The sequence below is a fragment of the Sinocyclocheilus rhinocerous genome, unplaced genomic scaffold, assembly GCF_001515625.1.
Source record: "Sinocyclocheilus rhinocerous isolate Xijiao unplaced genomic scaffold, SAMN03320098_v1.1 scaffold1182, whole genome shotgun sequence".
Lineage (NCBI taxonomy): Eukaryota > Metazoa > Chordata > Actinopteri > Cypriniformes > Cyprinidae > Sinocyclocheilus > Sinocyclocheilus rhinocerous.
In genome coordinates, this window is record NW_015624203.1 from 992,697 (window position 1) to 1,006,908 (window position 14,212).

The 14,212-nt window shown below is 37.7% G+C and overlaps 1 protein-coding gene across 2 annotated transcripts in view; it reads right to left on the reverse strand.

Annotated features, from left to right (window-relative positions):
- Nucleotides 1–14,212, reverse strand: part of LOC107739056 (ribonucleoprotein PTB-binding 2-like) — a 75,292-nt gene that overhangs the window by 2,195 nt on the left and 58,885 nt on the right. For both annotated transcript variants that reach the window (XM_016551035.1, XM_016551042.1), the window contains exons 10-14: nt 9,165–9,276; nt 8,752–8,888; nt 4,204–4,305; nt 2,828–2,950; nt 1,183–1,386 (exon numbers count right to left, since the gene is read on the reverse strand). In XM_016551035.1, coding sequence (XP_016406521.1) covers nt 1,183–1,386; nt 2,828–2,950; nt 4,204–4,305; nt 8,752–8,888; nt 9,165–9,276 — 678 coding nt within the window. The remainder of the gene's footprint in view (nt 1–1,182; nt 1,387–2,827; nt 2,951–4,203; nt 4,306–8,751; nt 8,889–9,164; nt 9,277–14,212) is intronic.

The following is a 14,212-nucleotide window of genomic DNA, read 5'->3' on the forward strand; positions in this document are numbered from 1 at the left end:
GTTTTCATATGCGTTTGGCCAATCAATGTCTACTTATGTCACGATTAGTACCAGTTGTGCTGGTTAGACCCTGCACAGTAGGAGCTAATTTGGTTCTCGAAAAAGGCAGTCTGTAAAATCGCAGCCAGTTCCGGCGGTGCGAAAACGCCAAAAAGTGGGTAGTTCCACAATTAGTTCTGGTACTATGAAAAGGTTCCCGCGGTGCGAAAGGCCCTAATAACATTTAATTGGCCGTTTTGAAACCCATGTTTTTTGGCCACAGCTGAAGTGACCCTTATGGTAGACCTCACAGTTCATAGCATTTACGGTCTGGGTACTTTGGGCCTAAATTGACCCTTCACAGGGAGTTTGACAGGCGATCAGACAAATCAATAATACGCCAAATCTGCCATTTTGTCCGACAAACAAACCAAACAGGAGAGTAGATTAACGTCGGTGGAAAATGGTGTATATTGTAGTCTTTCCGCAGTTGAAACAAGATACCTTCTGATGATTCATTCATGTTTATTTCGTGCTATAGCTAGTAAAGAGGAAGAGATGATCGGTTCATGTGCCGCTTGAACTGAGGCGCTACAGCGATCTGTCACGACACATCAAAGAGCCACAAAACGGTATTCATTGTTTGAATTTCTTAAATAAAGGACAAAATTTGAAAGATGAGACTTGGTTTCATACCAAAAATAACCTGCTCTGTCTTGTCTGTCTGCATGTTGTCAGTTTCCTCTTTGCTCCACGATGTATTATTTTTCACTGCGTGACAACATGATGTGTGGCGTGAAAGCACCATGGCTTGTCGGACATAGCAACAGTAATAAAGGGGGGCGGGTCTTTGCGAAGGGTCAATTTGGACAAAATATTTGTTTAAATTTCAACAAGAAGGGTGTAATACTTTGTATGGCAAAATTCCCCTTCCCCATGTGGATTTCACATTAAACTTTAAACAAACAGATGTTTCGTGCATCGCTACACTACTGAGAATGGACAATGGACTAATGCTAATGTTATCACGCCTTAACCTTTTCTACTGAAATGATACTTCTTTTTTCTTTCTGGAATCTAAACACATGTAATCTTTCAGGTGTCTGCTGTAGTCCTAATATATCACAATATATGTGGTTCGTTTCACTTCTCTTTCTCTCACACACAATTATACACACATTTTATATAGAAAGACACACTCACATAATAGTAGTTGTTCCAGTCGGTGGCTGAGGGTGCAGCGGGTGTGTGCGCGGCAGGACTGGGCACGTGCGTGTGCGTGTGAGTTGGTGTGATGAAGCTAGGCATGATGGGTAGGGCACTGTAGGTGGGCAGCAGGGTCTGAGCAGTGCCGTTCAGAGAGGTGTGCAGAGGCCCACTCAAGGGGGTCTTCACCACCTCCACCTCCTATAGAGAGACACCATCAAACATTTATACATACACTTATACTGTATCTCTCCATATGCAACACACACACACTGGCCCAGCTGCTGTGCTGAGGAGTGATGGAGTGTTTTCAGCAGGATCCCATGTCCTGAAAGTGTCATGAGACTAAGTGAGGAATGTGTGTCTGACCTGTAACACCACCTGCCACCACATTTACATAAGCTCCTACACCCCACACAAATGCCACCAACACACAAACATGAGCTAACTTCTATCGCAACACACTTTGTGTATACAGTCCACAAAGCCAGCACATAAATCAGCTCGCAGTCTTTAATATGTAGAATGTTAGAATGAAGATGTAATTAAGATTCGTCAGTATTTCTAGGTCATTAATCAAATAAGCAAATTTGTGGCAGTGCATCAATGGCGTTCATGCAGCTAAAGTTCTGCTGTCATTTAAAGCAAAATAAATTCTTGATAATGTTTCAATGTTTCACTCACATTGTGGCGATAATATAATTTGTAGTGAAAAAAGTATTCAAAAAGAAATTTACAAAACAGACAGTAAATTAATAAATGCATGTTTGACGGTTTCACAAAAATATTAAGCACCACAACTTTTTTCAACATTGTTATTAATAAAAAAAAATTCTTGAACACCAAATAAGCATATTAAAATGATTTCTGAAGGATCATGTCACACTGAAGACTAATAGTAATGGCTAATAATGTTTGTAAGAGTAATGGCTGCTGAAAATTACATTTCAAAATATATTCAAATAGAAAACAGTTATTTTAAATTGTAATAATATTTCACAATATTCCTGTTTTTACAGTACTTTAATACATATTTTATTTTATTTGAAATAAATGCATGAGACTTCTTAAAAAAACACCCCAAACTTTTGAATAGTAGTTCATTACAGCTTAAAAAAAGACCATGAATAAAAGCTTAGTTTTATTAATAGTTTTCATTTTATTTTACAAACATTTTTGTTTAATATGCATGCTGTAATATGCAAGCATACAATCAGTATAGATTATAGATTAAATGCATACAGTTTCCATACTGTATATACCTACAGAGAAATGAAAGTCTAATTTCTGACCTATTTTGGTCTGTGACAGTATGAACAATTGTCAGTAAGTCACAGAGTGATCTGTCATAGAGAGATGTTGTGTCAGTCATGAGACACTTAGACACAGTGGAAGTCCAGGCTTTTGACTTTTCTGACATCTGTCAGAAGTATGACGGCTGGAGTATTTCTACCTCTAGAGAATGTGTGAGGTTTGGGAAGTGTGTGAACTGTTTAGCATTTCTGCTGCGGGTATGTATTTGCATTCCTGCACAGTAGAATCCCTTTCAGTGTGTAAAGTTTTGAGATGGTCAGGGATAGTTAATGTACACAGTAAAGTGAGCATCATTAAGCATGATGTGTTTCTGTGTGTGTGTGTGTACCTTGCTGACATCTCGGTGCTGGTAGACTTGAGCAGCTGTCTGGCTCATCTGCGTCTGAGAATAGTACTGACTGACAGCATGCATGTAGGAACTGTAGTCTCCGTATGAGGAGGTGACCACCACCTGTGACAAACACAAACACATTTGTTATCATGGTGGGGACTTTCCATGGACTTCTATTGTTGTTCATGGCATTTTGAGTTCATGACATCTTCTTTCTCCTAACTAAGTGATTCCCCAAAATGTATTTATTTATTTTTTGTCAGCAGAACCCCTTTGACCTAAAATAAGTACCCCCTAAAACTAGGGCTGTGTTTTTCACAATTCGATTTCAATTCACACGCTTGCGATTAGATTTGATTCCGATTTGACAGATTATTTTGGATAAAAATCAGGTACAGTACATGGCAAATTTTCTAAAAGGGAAAAAAAATCTCTAATCAACTAATGTTGTAAAATATACACGAGAGTCAGTTGGTACTACATTACTATAATATTGAAGGTTAAAATGAACTGATTTGTATACAAACACTTAAAATTACACTCAATAAAGTTTTTATAATAATAAAGTTATAATACTAACTTTACAATTACTGTACATAATTATATGTCTGCTCCAATTCGTTTTTTGAAATATAAACATTTAAATCGCTGTCATAAAAATTAACGGATTTATCCAAACATAAATGAAATATTGAAAAACAGTACAAAATGTAATGATATATGGTGCATATTTAACAAAATGCTCCTCTCTAGAGTTAATTTTTCTAGCTGACTAACAAGTTTATGGTCACCAAATATGTTTTCTTCTGTGGTAAATGTGACGTTACGTGACATATTGTTTACAAGCTGTTATATTGACGTCTTTTCGCGTTTGAAACACTGATTGAGCGATTACATGAGACAGGATACGGATTTTGCTAAGTTGTACTCTTTCTTTTGACCTTTGGATGTTCATTCATGTTTATTTCGTGCTATAACTGGTATTAAAGCGGAGGAGAAGATCTGTATTTATTATTAATTTATTGGATGGGAGGCGCACTACAATGTTCCGTTCCTTAACTGAAAACAGGCTAGGCTAATCGATTCTTGGGATTTAAGAATCAATATCGTTTCGTAAAATTTTTTTTTTTTACCTAGCCCTACCTAAAACATTACTATTTCAATAATTTTACTATATATTTGTATGTTCATGACTTTCTGATGTCATTTAATGATCACATGACATGCAGGAAAAACAAAACATTTCATCTTTTCGTAAGTTAATAATTTGCGTTTGGGAATGCCCGCCCTAATCTTTTTCCACCTTTTCATTTTTTTTCTTTTTGTACAATGGGCACATTACCATAGTACCGTGCCTGTGTATGTGTACTCACCTGAGGTTGCTCTTTTGTGCATTCAGTAACTGCAGCTGTCTCTTGGCTAGAGTTGCCATAGTTCTGTGCATGGTAGTGTTGGTACCACTGCTGCATGGCCTCCTGTCACACAGAGACATAAAACAGAACCAATGAAACACAATAACATACAATCAGACACAGCTTTAACAGGGATCTATATGAGGAGCAAACATGTCTTGACTATAACTTTAAGACCCCGATATACAGTACTTGAAGTTCATTTGGAGTTCATTTTGGGAGTTTGAAACAGCTTGCCAAAGCGAACATTCTCAAAAGATTTGCTCCAGCAGATTAACGCCTTTGAACTATCATTGATCCGTGGCAGTTAAATAATAGGTAGGTGTGCTCTGGGGCTCTGCTGTGAGTATATCGAGGGCTTAAGTGACTCTCCTTCCAACTCTTTTCTCTGACTTAACACCAAGTTGTGACACACCAAGATGAGGGTTGACCGCTGGCCAATGTCGGACCGTTGTTGAGCGTCTGTTGGACTAGTTTTTGCGTTGGCACTAGTCGGACCCCGTCGGCAGCTTTTTGGGAGCTCGTCGAATCTGCGGTGGAAGCCATCGGTGAGAGAGAGCACTCTGATTAGCTGTTCAGCTTAGCGAACCAGTGCACAATGAGAGAAAACGAAAGTGACGAAAGAAAGCCAAGAAGGCACACAGAGAAGGCTCTTCTCATTGTATATCCGCAGTCCTATTTCTTCTGGTTTCCCTTTTTGTATAATGAATACAGCTATTGCTACTGCTGGTATGGAGAGTTATTTCCTCTCACATAGGCACAGAACCTACAGGCTAGTTGGCTGTAGTCTTTGCTGTGTGTTCAAGCTCAACTTTTTGGCCCAGGTGCAGGTGCGACAGCACAGTCGGCTTTTGTTGTTGATAGTTCTTTGATGTTGGTTTGGTGTGTCTGGGCCTTTACTGACACATCTCACTGACTCTAGTCCCAGCCTTAGATGGCATACTCAGTCTATTCACTGACTATTCGCTACATATTGTACACAAAATGGCAACAACTTTCTAGCTTTATTGGATTTTTCAGGGGTCAGGGTGCTCACAAGTCCATCAAGGTACAAGGTTACAAGGTACCAGGCAGCTCCAGTTATGCCCCTTGTGCCCAATCTGGTGGGATATTTTCTCCACTGAAAAGACAGTTCCTTTCCTTCCATCACTAAAACCAAGTTGGACTCGAACCAGGAACCACCAACATCAGAGCACAGAGTGCAGGATAATATCGGCACTAATTAAAATGAAAAGAAGAAACACAGGCTGTTTCTGATTCAGACTTCTGAGCAAGAAGATTTGGTGATTCATGGTTCATGGCATTACATTTTTCAAAAAACAATCAGTTTTTTATTTATTTATTTATTTTGGAGAGATGGAACTAGATTTCCTTGAGCACTAATAACAGGGTTGTATCTGATTTTAGGTTGACCCACAGACCCTTATATCAAGGATATACACTTAAACCAGCTAATAAAGGTGTTCGGGAGTACTTAAAAATATCAGACAGGTGTGTAGGAGCAGGGATGAAACCAAAGTCTACAGGAAAGTAGCCTTCCAGGAGCAGCTTTACATGTTGATCTCTAAGGGGTGGACCTTGGCCAGAATAAGCATCAAAGTGGACTAGATAGTCAAATGCCTGACTACATGACTCTGCACTATACTCTATGTATCGCTTTGAGTCCAGGTGCCCGCAAGGCTCCATTTCCTCAGCTGCTTCCTCTTTTTTTCTCCATCCGTCTAACCTTGTGGCCTAATCCGTTTCGCTAGCTTTCTCTTCTACTATTCCTTTAATATATCTCTTCCTTCTCATCTCCTTCCCATCACTCCTTTCACCATTCCCTGCTCTCTTTCTCTCTGGACGCCTACAGCGTGAAAGCTCACTGTCTCATTTCACTAAAGCTGGTGGAGTGTGTGGGAGTGTGCAACCAGATGGGACAGACAACTCGCAGCCAATCGTCCTCTTCCCTCCTGTCTTCCCCCTCTGCATCTCTCGCTCCCCCTTCTCTCCCTCCAACTCTCACCCATTCCTTCTCGTATTGTCATAGGAACGCTGGCAGTAATGAGAGGGAGACCCACATTTAGGCCATTTAATCCTGCTAAAGTTCCTTCCCCTCCAAACTCTCTGCCAGGGAATGAGTAGGGGGTCACCCTAAAGATGCTAGCAGGAATCTGAGAGACGGTGAGAGGACTGTAACCCCTTCTCCTTCCCTCTCATCCACTCCTGGAGCACATTTTCCTCTCCTCTGCGTCTGCTGAAATCCTTACATTCTGATTTCTATTTCATTTGACGGCTTTTTGACAGCCTAGTGCAGAGTGGCAGGATATTATTGGGTAGAGAGCTTGCCTTTCACAGTTCAGGATAGTCACTAGTGAAGGACTAGTGACTGTGTGCCATGTGGTGTTATCAACTAATCAGCATTAACATGATGTTATCTTCCTGATTAATTAGTCACATGGCATTTATTGCTTGGGTGATTGGCTCAAAACTTCTATGTCCATATAGAATTTAAATCACATAGGCCAGCTGAGCAACTGTCATTAGCTCCTGTCATTTAGCCCCATGGCAAATTATCATTAAGAGATCATGTGTGAACAGGACCTTTTGAAAAATACCGGTAATCAGTTCTGGTATGAAAAGTTACATTACCAGTATGCTACTGGTATGCTATGGGTAAACAAGGAATAGGATTACTGGTATGAGCACGTATGAGGGCAAATTGTGCTGATGTAAGAATTCTACTTTGGGCCAATCATAAAACTCTGTCTGAGCTATTTACAGTAAGCACTGCTGCTTTTAATTATTTTTCTATGTAAACATGTACTAGACGAATATCCAACCATTTGACCACATTTCACATTCGAGACCAGCCTTCTTTTCCATTCATCAGCACTGTGGCTCTGCAGTTGCTATTGCATATTATATTAACTGTAGTACTATTAGTATCTATTATGCGCCTTGTGTGCAAAAACATGTTCTGTGTAATCATCCCCTTCAGAAGTTTAGAACATGTTATCAGATTGGACAGATAGTGTAACTAAAGCGCTCCTCCTAATTCAGCTGAATGAAGAAGATGGCACAGCATTTAAAGGTAATTTCTGATGACTGACATTACAGAGTTTACTGGTATTTTGGTACTGATGTGTGAATGGTATCTTATCGGTAAAAAGATGGAACTCTGTAGCTGGTGTAAACAGCGCATTTGTGTAATGAAATGTCATTCTGGTATGAAAGGGACTATTGAGACAGCTTATAACAGACCTCCCTGGTTCAAACTAGGTGTGATGTGACAAGTTGAGCAAGGAGTGATTTCTCTGTTCAGTCATAGATATCAGAAGATTTTTGATGCTTAATGTGAAGTGGGACTTCGGTCCGATGAGATTTTACCGTGAGGGTTTCAGAACATAACAGAGCATAAATATAAACCAAGCAATCAACAAAAAGCTCAGTCAGTTGGGACAAAAAAAGTAACTTTTATCGTTTGCCAACTCTGGTTTGGACATGGTGCTGCACTACAGCTCCATTCTGATGGAACTCTTTTTGTTCTGTTTTGAACATTCATTTTCTTTATTCCGTATAGACCCATCTATCTCTATTGTGCAACTGAGCATATGGCAGAATTGTTTTCTTTCTCATTCCTCTCGCTCTCTCTGGCTTTCGCTGTCAAGTCTGGGGCTCAGTGGAAGCTTGTGTTAGAGAGAGATATTGTGGGGGATATAATGGGGGGAGAAAAGACTTGAGAGAATGGGCTAAGAGTGAGACTGATAGATCGTTGCAGTGAACGCTGGGATTTCTTCCTGTGTCTGTGACTGTCAGCATCTGTATTCCACAATGGTCAAATACTTTCATCTGATATACAAGGTCCCAAGACTATGGTTCAAATACTATGAAAAAAAAAACTATCTATCTATCTATGGATAGATATTGAGAATGGAAACCTTGTCGAAACTACAATTCTTTTTTTTTTCAGGATGCTTTGATGAATATAAAGTTCAAAAAGCATTTTTTAAAATAAAAATCTTTTGTAACATTATAAATGAATTCACTGTCACTTTTGATCATTTTAATCCATCCTTGCTTAAAAGTAGGAATTTATTTTCCCCCCTTTTTTTCTTACTTCAAACCTTTGAATGGTAGTGTATCATGGTTTCCACAAATATATTAAGCAGCACAACTGTTTTCAAAATTGATAATAAATAAATAAATAAATAAAAATTCTTAAGCAGCACATCAGCATATTAGAATGATTTCTGAAAGATCATGTGACACTGAAGACTGGAGTAATGGCTGCTGAAAATTCAGGTTTGCCATCAAAGGAATAAATTACATTTGAAAATATATTCAAATAGAAAACAGTAATATTTCACAATATTTGTGTTTAACTGTATTTTTTGATCAAATAAATGCAGCCTTAGTGAGCATAAAATATATATTTTTTCAAAAACATTTAAAAAAGATTTACAAACCAGTGTGTATGTGTATATATATATGTGTGTAAAAATACATGTATATTTTTCATTTATATACCTGCGTGTATTGCTGAGTGTATTCTGCAGGAGTGGTTTCTGCGCTGTATTGACTGGATGGGTGGGTGGCAGGTGGCAGGACTGCACTGTACGTCCCAGTGTGCGCCTGCACAGTCTGAGGTTTACTGTTGCAGGGTGCTGCAGGAGAAACAGACACATTCTGATGTAAATCAAGACCTGCTCAGGGACACCCATTTAGAACATCTCTCATACACACACTCTTTATCTTCTCTGCTGGTGTGGGCTGCAGCCCGTCTGGCTGTGGTCTTGAGCAGAGAGAGACAAGAGACAAGAGACAGTCTTACACTGTAAAGATTACAGTTGAAAATAGAGAGCTGACAGAGAAGAGATACATTCCAAGGTCTGGCAGAAGTGAGTCATCTTCAGTGTGTGCCGTTCTGATCGTGCACGTACCTTGTAGTACCACTCCAGGAAGCACACTAGCCAGGTTTAGATATGGGTTGGAAGGCAACTTCACTTCTTTAGGGGGGTCTCCCAACAGAGACATCTGACAACTGGACTGACTCTATAGACACAGATAAAGAAAGTGTGAGAGAGAGAGAGACAGGGTGAGAAGAGCAACAACACAATATGCTACAGCATTTCAGATGCTAATCTGGTACATCACAGAGCTCACATATAGACTACACAGTACGACTGAAATCTCCCCTACTTCTCCAAATGTGAGCATGCAGTTATAATAACATGAAACATCTTTTGAAATATATTTAACTTATGCAATGTGATGTATTTTTAGTGAAATTGATTATTCAGCATGAAATAATGTAGAGTGGAACTTGATTTTATTGAATAAATAATGTTACATATTATTGCATAATTTATTATTAGAGCTGTCGATTTAACACAATAATTTGGTTAATTTTTGGAATCTGATTACATAATCCAGATTACATGCAATCAGTTACTACCCAGCTCTGGTTGTGTGCCACTAAAATTCAAGATATGAGGGCAAAAATGCCCCTGTATGGGTTTTTTGTCTTATATTTGTATCATATGACATAGTTAAGCAATATTACACGAGCAAGAGTGCTGCTTTTTCCTGAATATCTGCACAATTGCAAATTTTATACAACAGTTCAATAAACAAGAAGTTAATATTGTGTTACATTTTAGACACAACATTGTCAGTATTGACTGGTTTTGCTCAATTTCACCAATGAAAATAGTTCCAAACAAAGCCACAGCAGGACTATTTTGCCTTTCCGAGCAACACACAGTGGTGTTTCGTTACTGAATGAATCTATGTTTTTGAACTAATCGATTAAGCCAATGATTCAGTGACCCATTCATAAAGACAGTCACTTGCTTCATTTCTGAATGAATCAGCCGTTTGAACAAATCGATTGAATGAATGACCTGAATGACTTGCCACCACCTACTGGTGGATATTGTTTTTTATTTAGAGTATTGTTTCATTTTTTTTATTCATATTTCAATATTCCATTTATTTAAAACCCATTTATGCCTATTTAAATCCCATTAATCTCAAAGCATTATTAATGCAATTCTAATTGCAGTGGAAATTCATTCATGACCAGTGTTGGGCAAGTTACTCTGAAAATGTAATCAAATGACTGATTACTGATTACTCCTTTTAAAAGTAATACCGTTACTGTTCTGATTACTTTATTTCAAAAGTAATTAGTTACATTACTAGTTACGTTACTTTTTTCTCCATGAAATTTATGAAATCCTTCTTAAAAATCATCGTAAATAACTTCTTAAATTTAGGACAGCCCCAGACTTGTCTTAAATCCCAAACAGTAAGAATTATTTAATGAATTTATTGGGTTATTTCAAATAAATTGTTATATTTAAGCATTACAACAACACTAGCTACATATAATACATAGTAGGACTATTAATAGGGATGTGCACGAGTTTTCTGAAGTGACAGCGATGACTGATAATGTAAACAATGATCGGTCATGATTGGCCTATGTGTGACGCTACTTTTTGTTGACTTCAAAACTCAGTTGAAACTCTAAAACGAGTCAGATAGGGAGCTTTATGCCGAGTTCACACTGCACGATTTTAGCCCGATTTTTCACTCGTCGACAGGTTTTGCAAATCGCCGACAAATGCCCGAAATCGGAGGCAAATCGGTGCTCGTTCACGCGAGTGACAATCACGCAGTGTGAATTATCAAAGACGCGACCTGAAGGAATCGCCGACATGTCGATTCACAATCACGCTGTGTGCAATGATTTCTGACTGAAAACTACATCGGCGATGACCTACAGCCAATGAGAGACCAAGATACAGGGCAGAGGGAAGTTCGGGGAGGAGTTATAGACCAGAATATCAGTATTTTAATAGATATATGAACAATTATATCATTCGTGTGTGTTTTGTTGTGAAACGTAGTTTTTCCTATTGTAAAGTCATGCAGTGTGTAACCTCCTGTCGCCGATCCATCGTGCACTGTGAACACAGCAGCGACTGACTGCTACCTCAGATAGTCGTGCAGTGTGAAAACCATGGTGACCCGACGACTTTGAAAATCGTGCAGTGTGAACTCTGCATTAATTGAACGCTTTTAGTTTTAGCCTATAAATACGACATAATCCTTGGCAGTATTCAGCGCATATGAATGCGCAGGACGCGTTTGCTGTAAAAGCGCGGACACACATACCGGAAGCGTTGACTCGCATGAGAGTGCAAAAACACAGCACAAAAATGAATGAAACATATCGCTGCAGCTTGAGACAGGCTATTTAAAAGTAACTGTTCAAAATCACGCCGCATTAAAAACGTGAAGCTGAGTGCCAGCCAAACTCGCGACGAAAATAGTGTGCGTGCTTATTATGATTATTAGGGTAATCTGCAGGAAGCGCAAAAAGACAATAAAGTGTGAGTTTATCAGTGCGTCATGTATTCACTCAGATAACGACTGTTATTTTCTTCTTAAGAAAAAAAATAAGATGTTCTTAAGAATATATTTGAGAACTTATTAAGAATTTTTCAAGAATTGCACTTAAGAACATTCTTACGAACTTCGTGGAATTTATCTTAAGAAATTTCTTAATTTATTTCTTAAGAAGATTTTCGTGAATCCGGCCCCAGGTCTCTAATCCACTGGCACTTGACTCGACAGTGCGTGAGCTACATCCTTTTTACAATCTCTAGATTATAAAACACTGCATTCTGTCAGCAATGTAATGCGGCAGTAATGTATAGAGACTTCGGCTTGTAACTATACTCTAATTATACTATACTCTAAAATTATAACGCGTTAAATTACTCCGTTACTAAAAAAGTAATCAAATTACAGTAACGCGTTACTAAGTAATGCGTTACTGCCCAACACTGTTCATCACACCTCTGAACAGTCTGTGTAAATATGCCTAAATGCCACTTCAGAAGCAGCTTTTGAAAACAATCTTATGGCCACATTGTAGCCTTAAATATTTGTGTATAATAAATCATATGTAGAATTAAAATACTTCTTTCTAAAGCTACATTTTTGTAATGTCTATACAATGCTTTTCTCATTTAACACAATAATGACTAACTTTTTGGGAGTAATTTCTTAGCCCAAATTGATTAATTTGATTAATTAATTGGCATATTGTGTAATTAATTAAATTAATAAGCCCTAATATATATTTTCTTTAAATAGATTTTCAGTAGATTCTTAAATACATTCCCTAAAGTGAATCATTTATAATCCATATAAATACAGAGTTCTGGCATGAAACTCTAGATGGCGCAGTCCGATAGAACTAACTCAATCTGACCTAATGACATCATTATCACATGGCACAGCTGATTGGTTCTCTTCTGTATCGGTAGCCAATGAGCTCGCTGCTCAACATTCAAATATATGACTAGTGCTTGCCGTAGCAGTTGCAGCTTGCTTCAGAAACCCTCCACCTTCCCCAGCTCCACCTGTATAGATCTGCTACAAGGTGATTCATGTATGCTATATGGGGGGTTATTTCATGTATGTTATATTTGCAACAGCAATATTTCTTACATGCTCACAGCAGCATGTTGTGGATGTATTGGCAGTAGCAAGTCTCGGTACTTGCTCTGCCGCAGCAGCAGCAGCATAGCAGATCTATTCCGTCAAGACCAAATACATTACCATGCCAATCCCTTCGAGAGTTGTCATGACAGAACTTTATTTCTTTCATGGAGTGCAAAAGAAGTTTTTTTGTCCAAGCTGCTTTGCCCTTTTCCATTCATCAAAAAAAAAGCATTATAAAAGCAGCCCATACAACTCGTCTGCTACATTTTAAGTCTTTAGAAACCATACGGTACTTCTGTCACTGTCCATTTTCATGGTATGGAAAAGAGCAGCTCAGACATTCTTCTAAACATCTTATGTTTCTTTCTCCACAGAAGAAAGACAGGCATTCTTTTAAAGCATCTTTGTTTTTTCTTTCACATTTTTCACAAATAAACAGCAATGCAAGAAAAGTATGGAAAAGTACTGGCACAGAGTCTGGCATTCATCTCCAATACAGTCACACAGAAGACAGAGCTCTCCATTAGCCTGTGTAGGGTAATGCAGTGAGTAATCAGAGCCTGCAGCACTAGTGGTCTGTCATTAGGGCTCAGAACTCTGTCAGAGTCTGTATTGAACTCTACTAGGCGGCTGAGTGCTTGTGTCTGAATAAAGACACCTCCAGACAGAACAATAGAAATGGAGTTCCAGGAGGTCGACAGAAGCACTTCAGACATAATTATAAGTATAAGCAAGTACTTTTCTGTGTTTGGTGAAAAACTTCTGGTACTCAAAACTTTTTAATGTATTTTATTTTTATATATTTTTAAAATAAATATACATATATTATTGTTATATAAAAATATCAACAATAATTATATATTGTATTCTATGTATATTTACATTATAAAAATTTAAAAAAATAAAGTATATGAAAATGTTTGATGTCAATAAGATAATGTTTCTGAAAGAAGTCTCCTATGCTCACCAAGGCTGCTTTTATTTGATCAAAAATAGTCAACATTTTTGTGAAGTATTATTACAATTTAATACAACTGTTTCACTGTGTCACATCACAGTGTTCAAAAATCACTCTAATATGCTGATTTGGAGCTCAATTAACATTTCCTTTTATTATCAATGTTGAAAACAGCTGTGCTGCGTAATATTTTTTGGAAACCGTGATACATTTAAGGAGATTTAAGGATTATTTGGTGAATAGAAAGTTTAAAATAACAACATTATTTTGAAATATAAATTTTTGTAAAAGTACAAGTCTTTAGTTTTTATTAATAGAAAAAAAACTGACCCCAAACTTTATATATTTATATAAAAAAATTAAATAAAAAAATAAATAAATAAATATATATATACACTGAACAAAATTATAAACGCAACACTTTTGTTTTTGCCCCCATTTTTCATGAGCTGAACTCAAAGATCTAAGACTTTTTCTATGTACACAAAAGGCCTATTTCTCTCAAATATT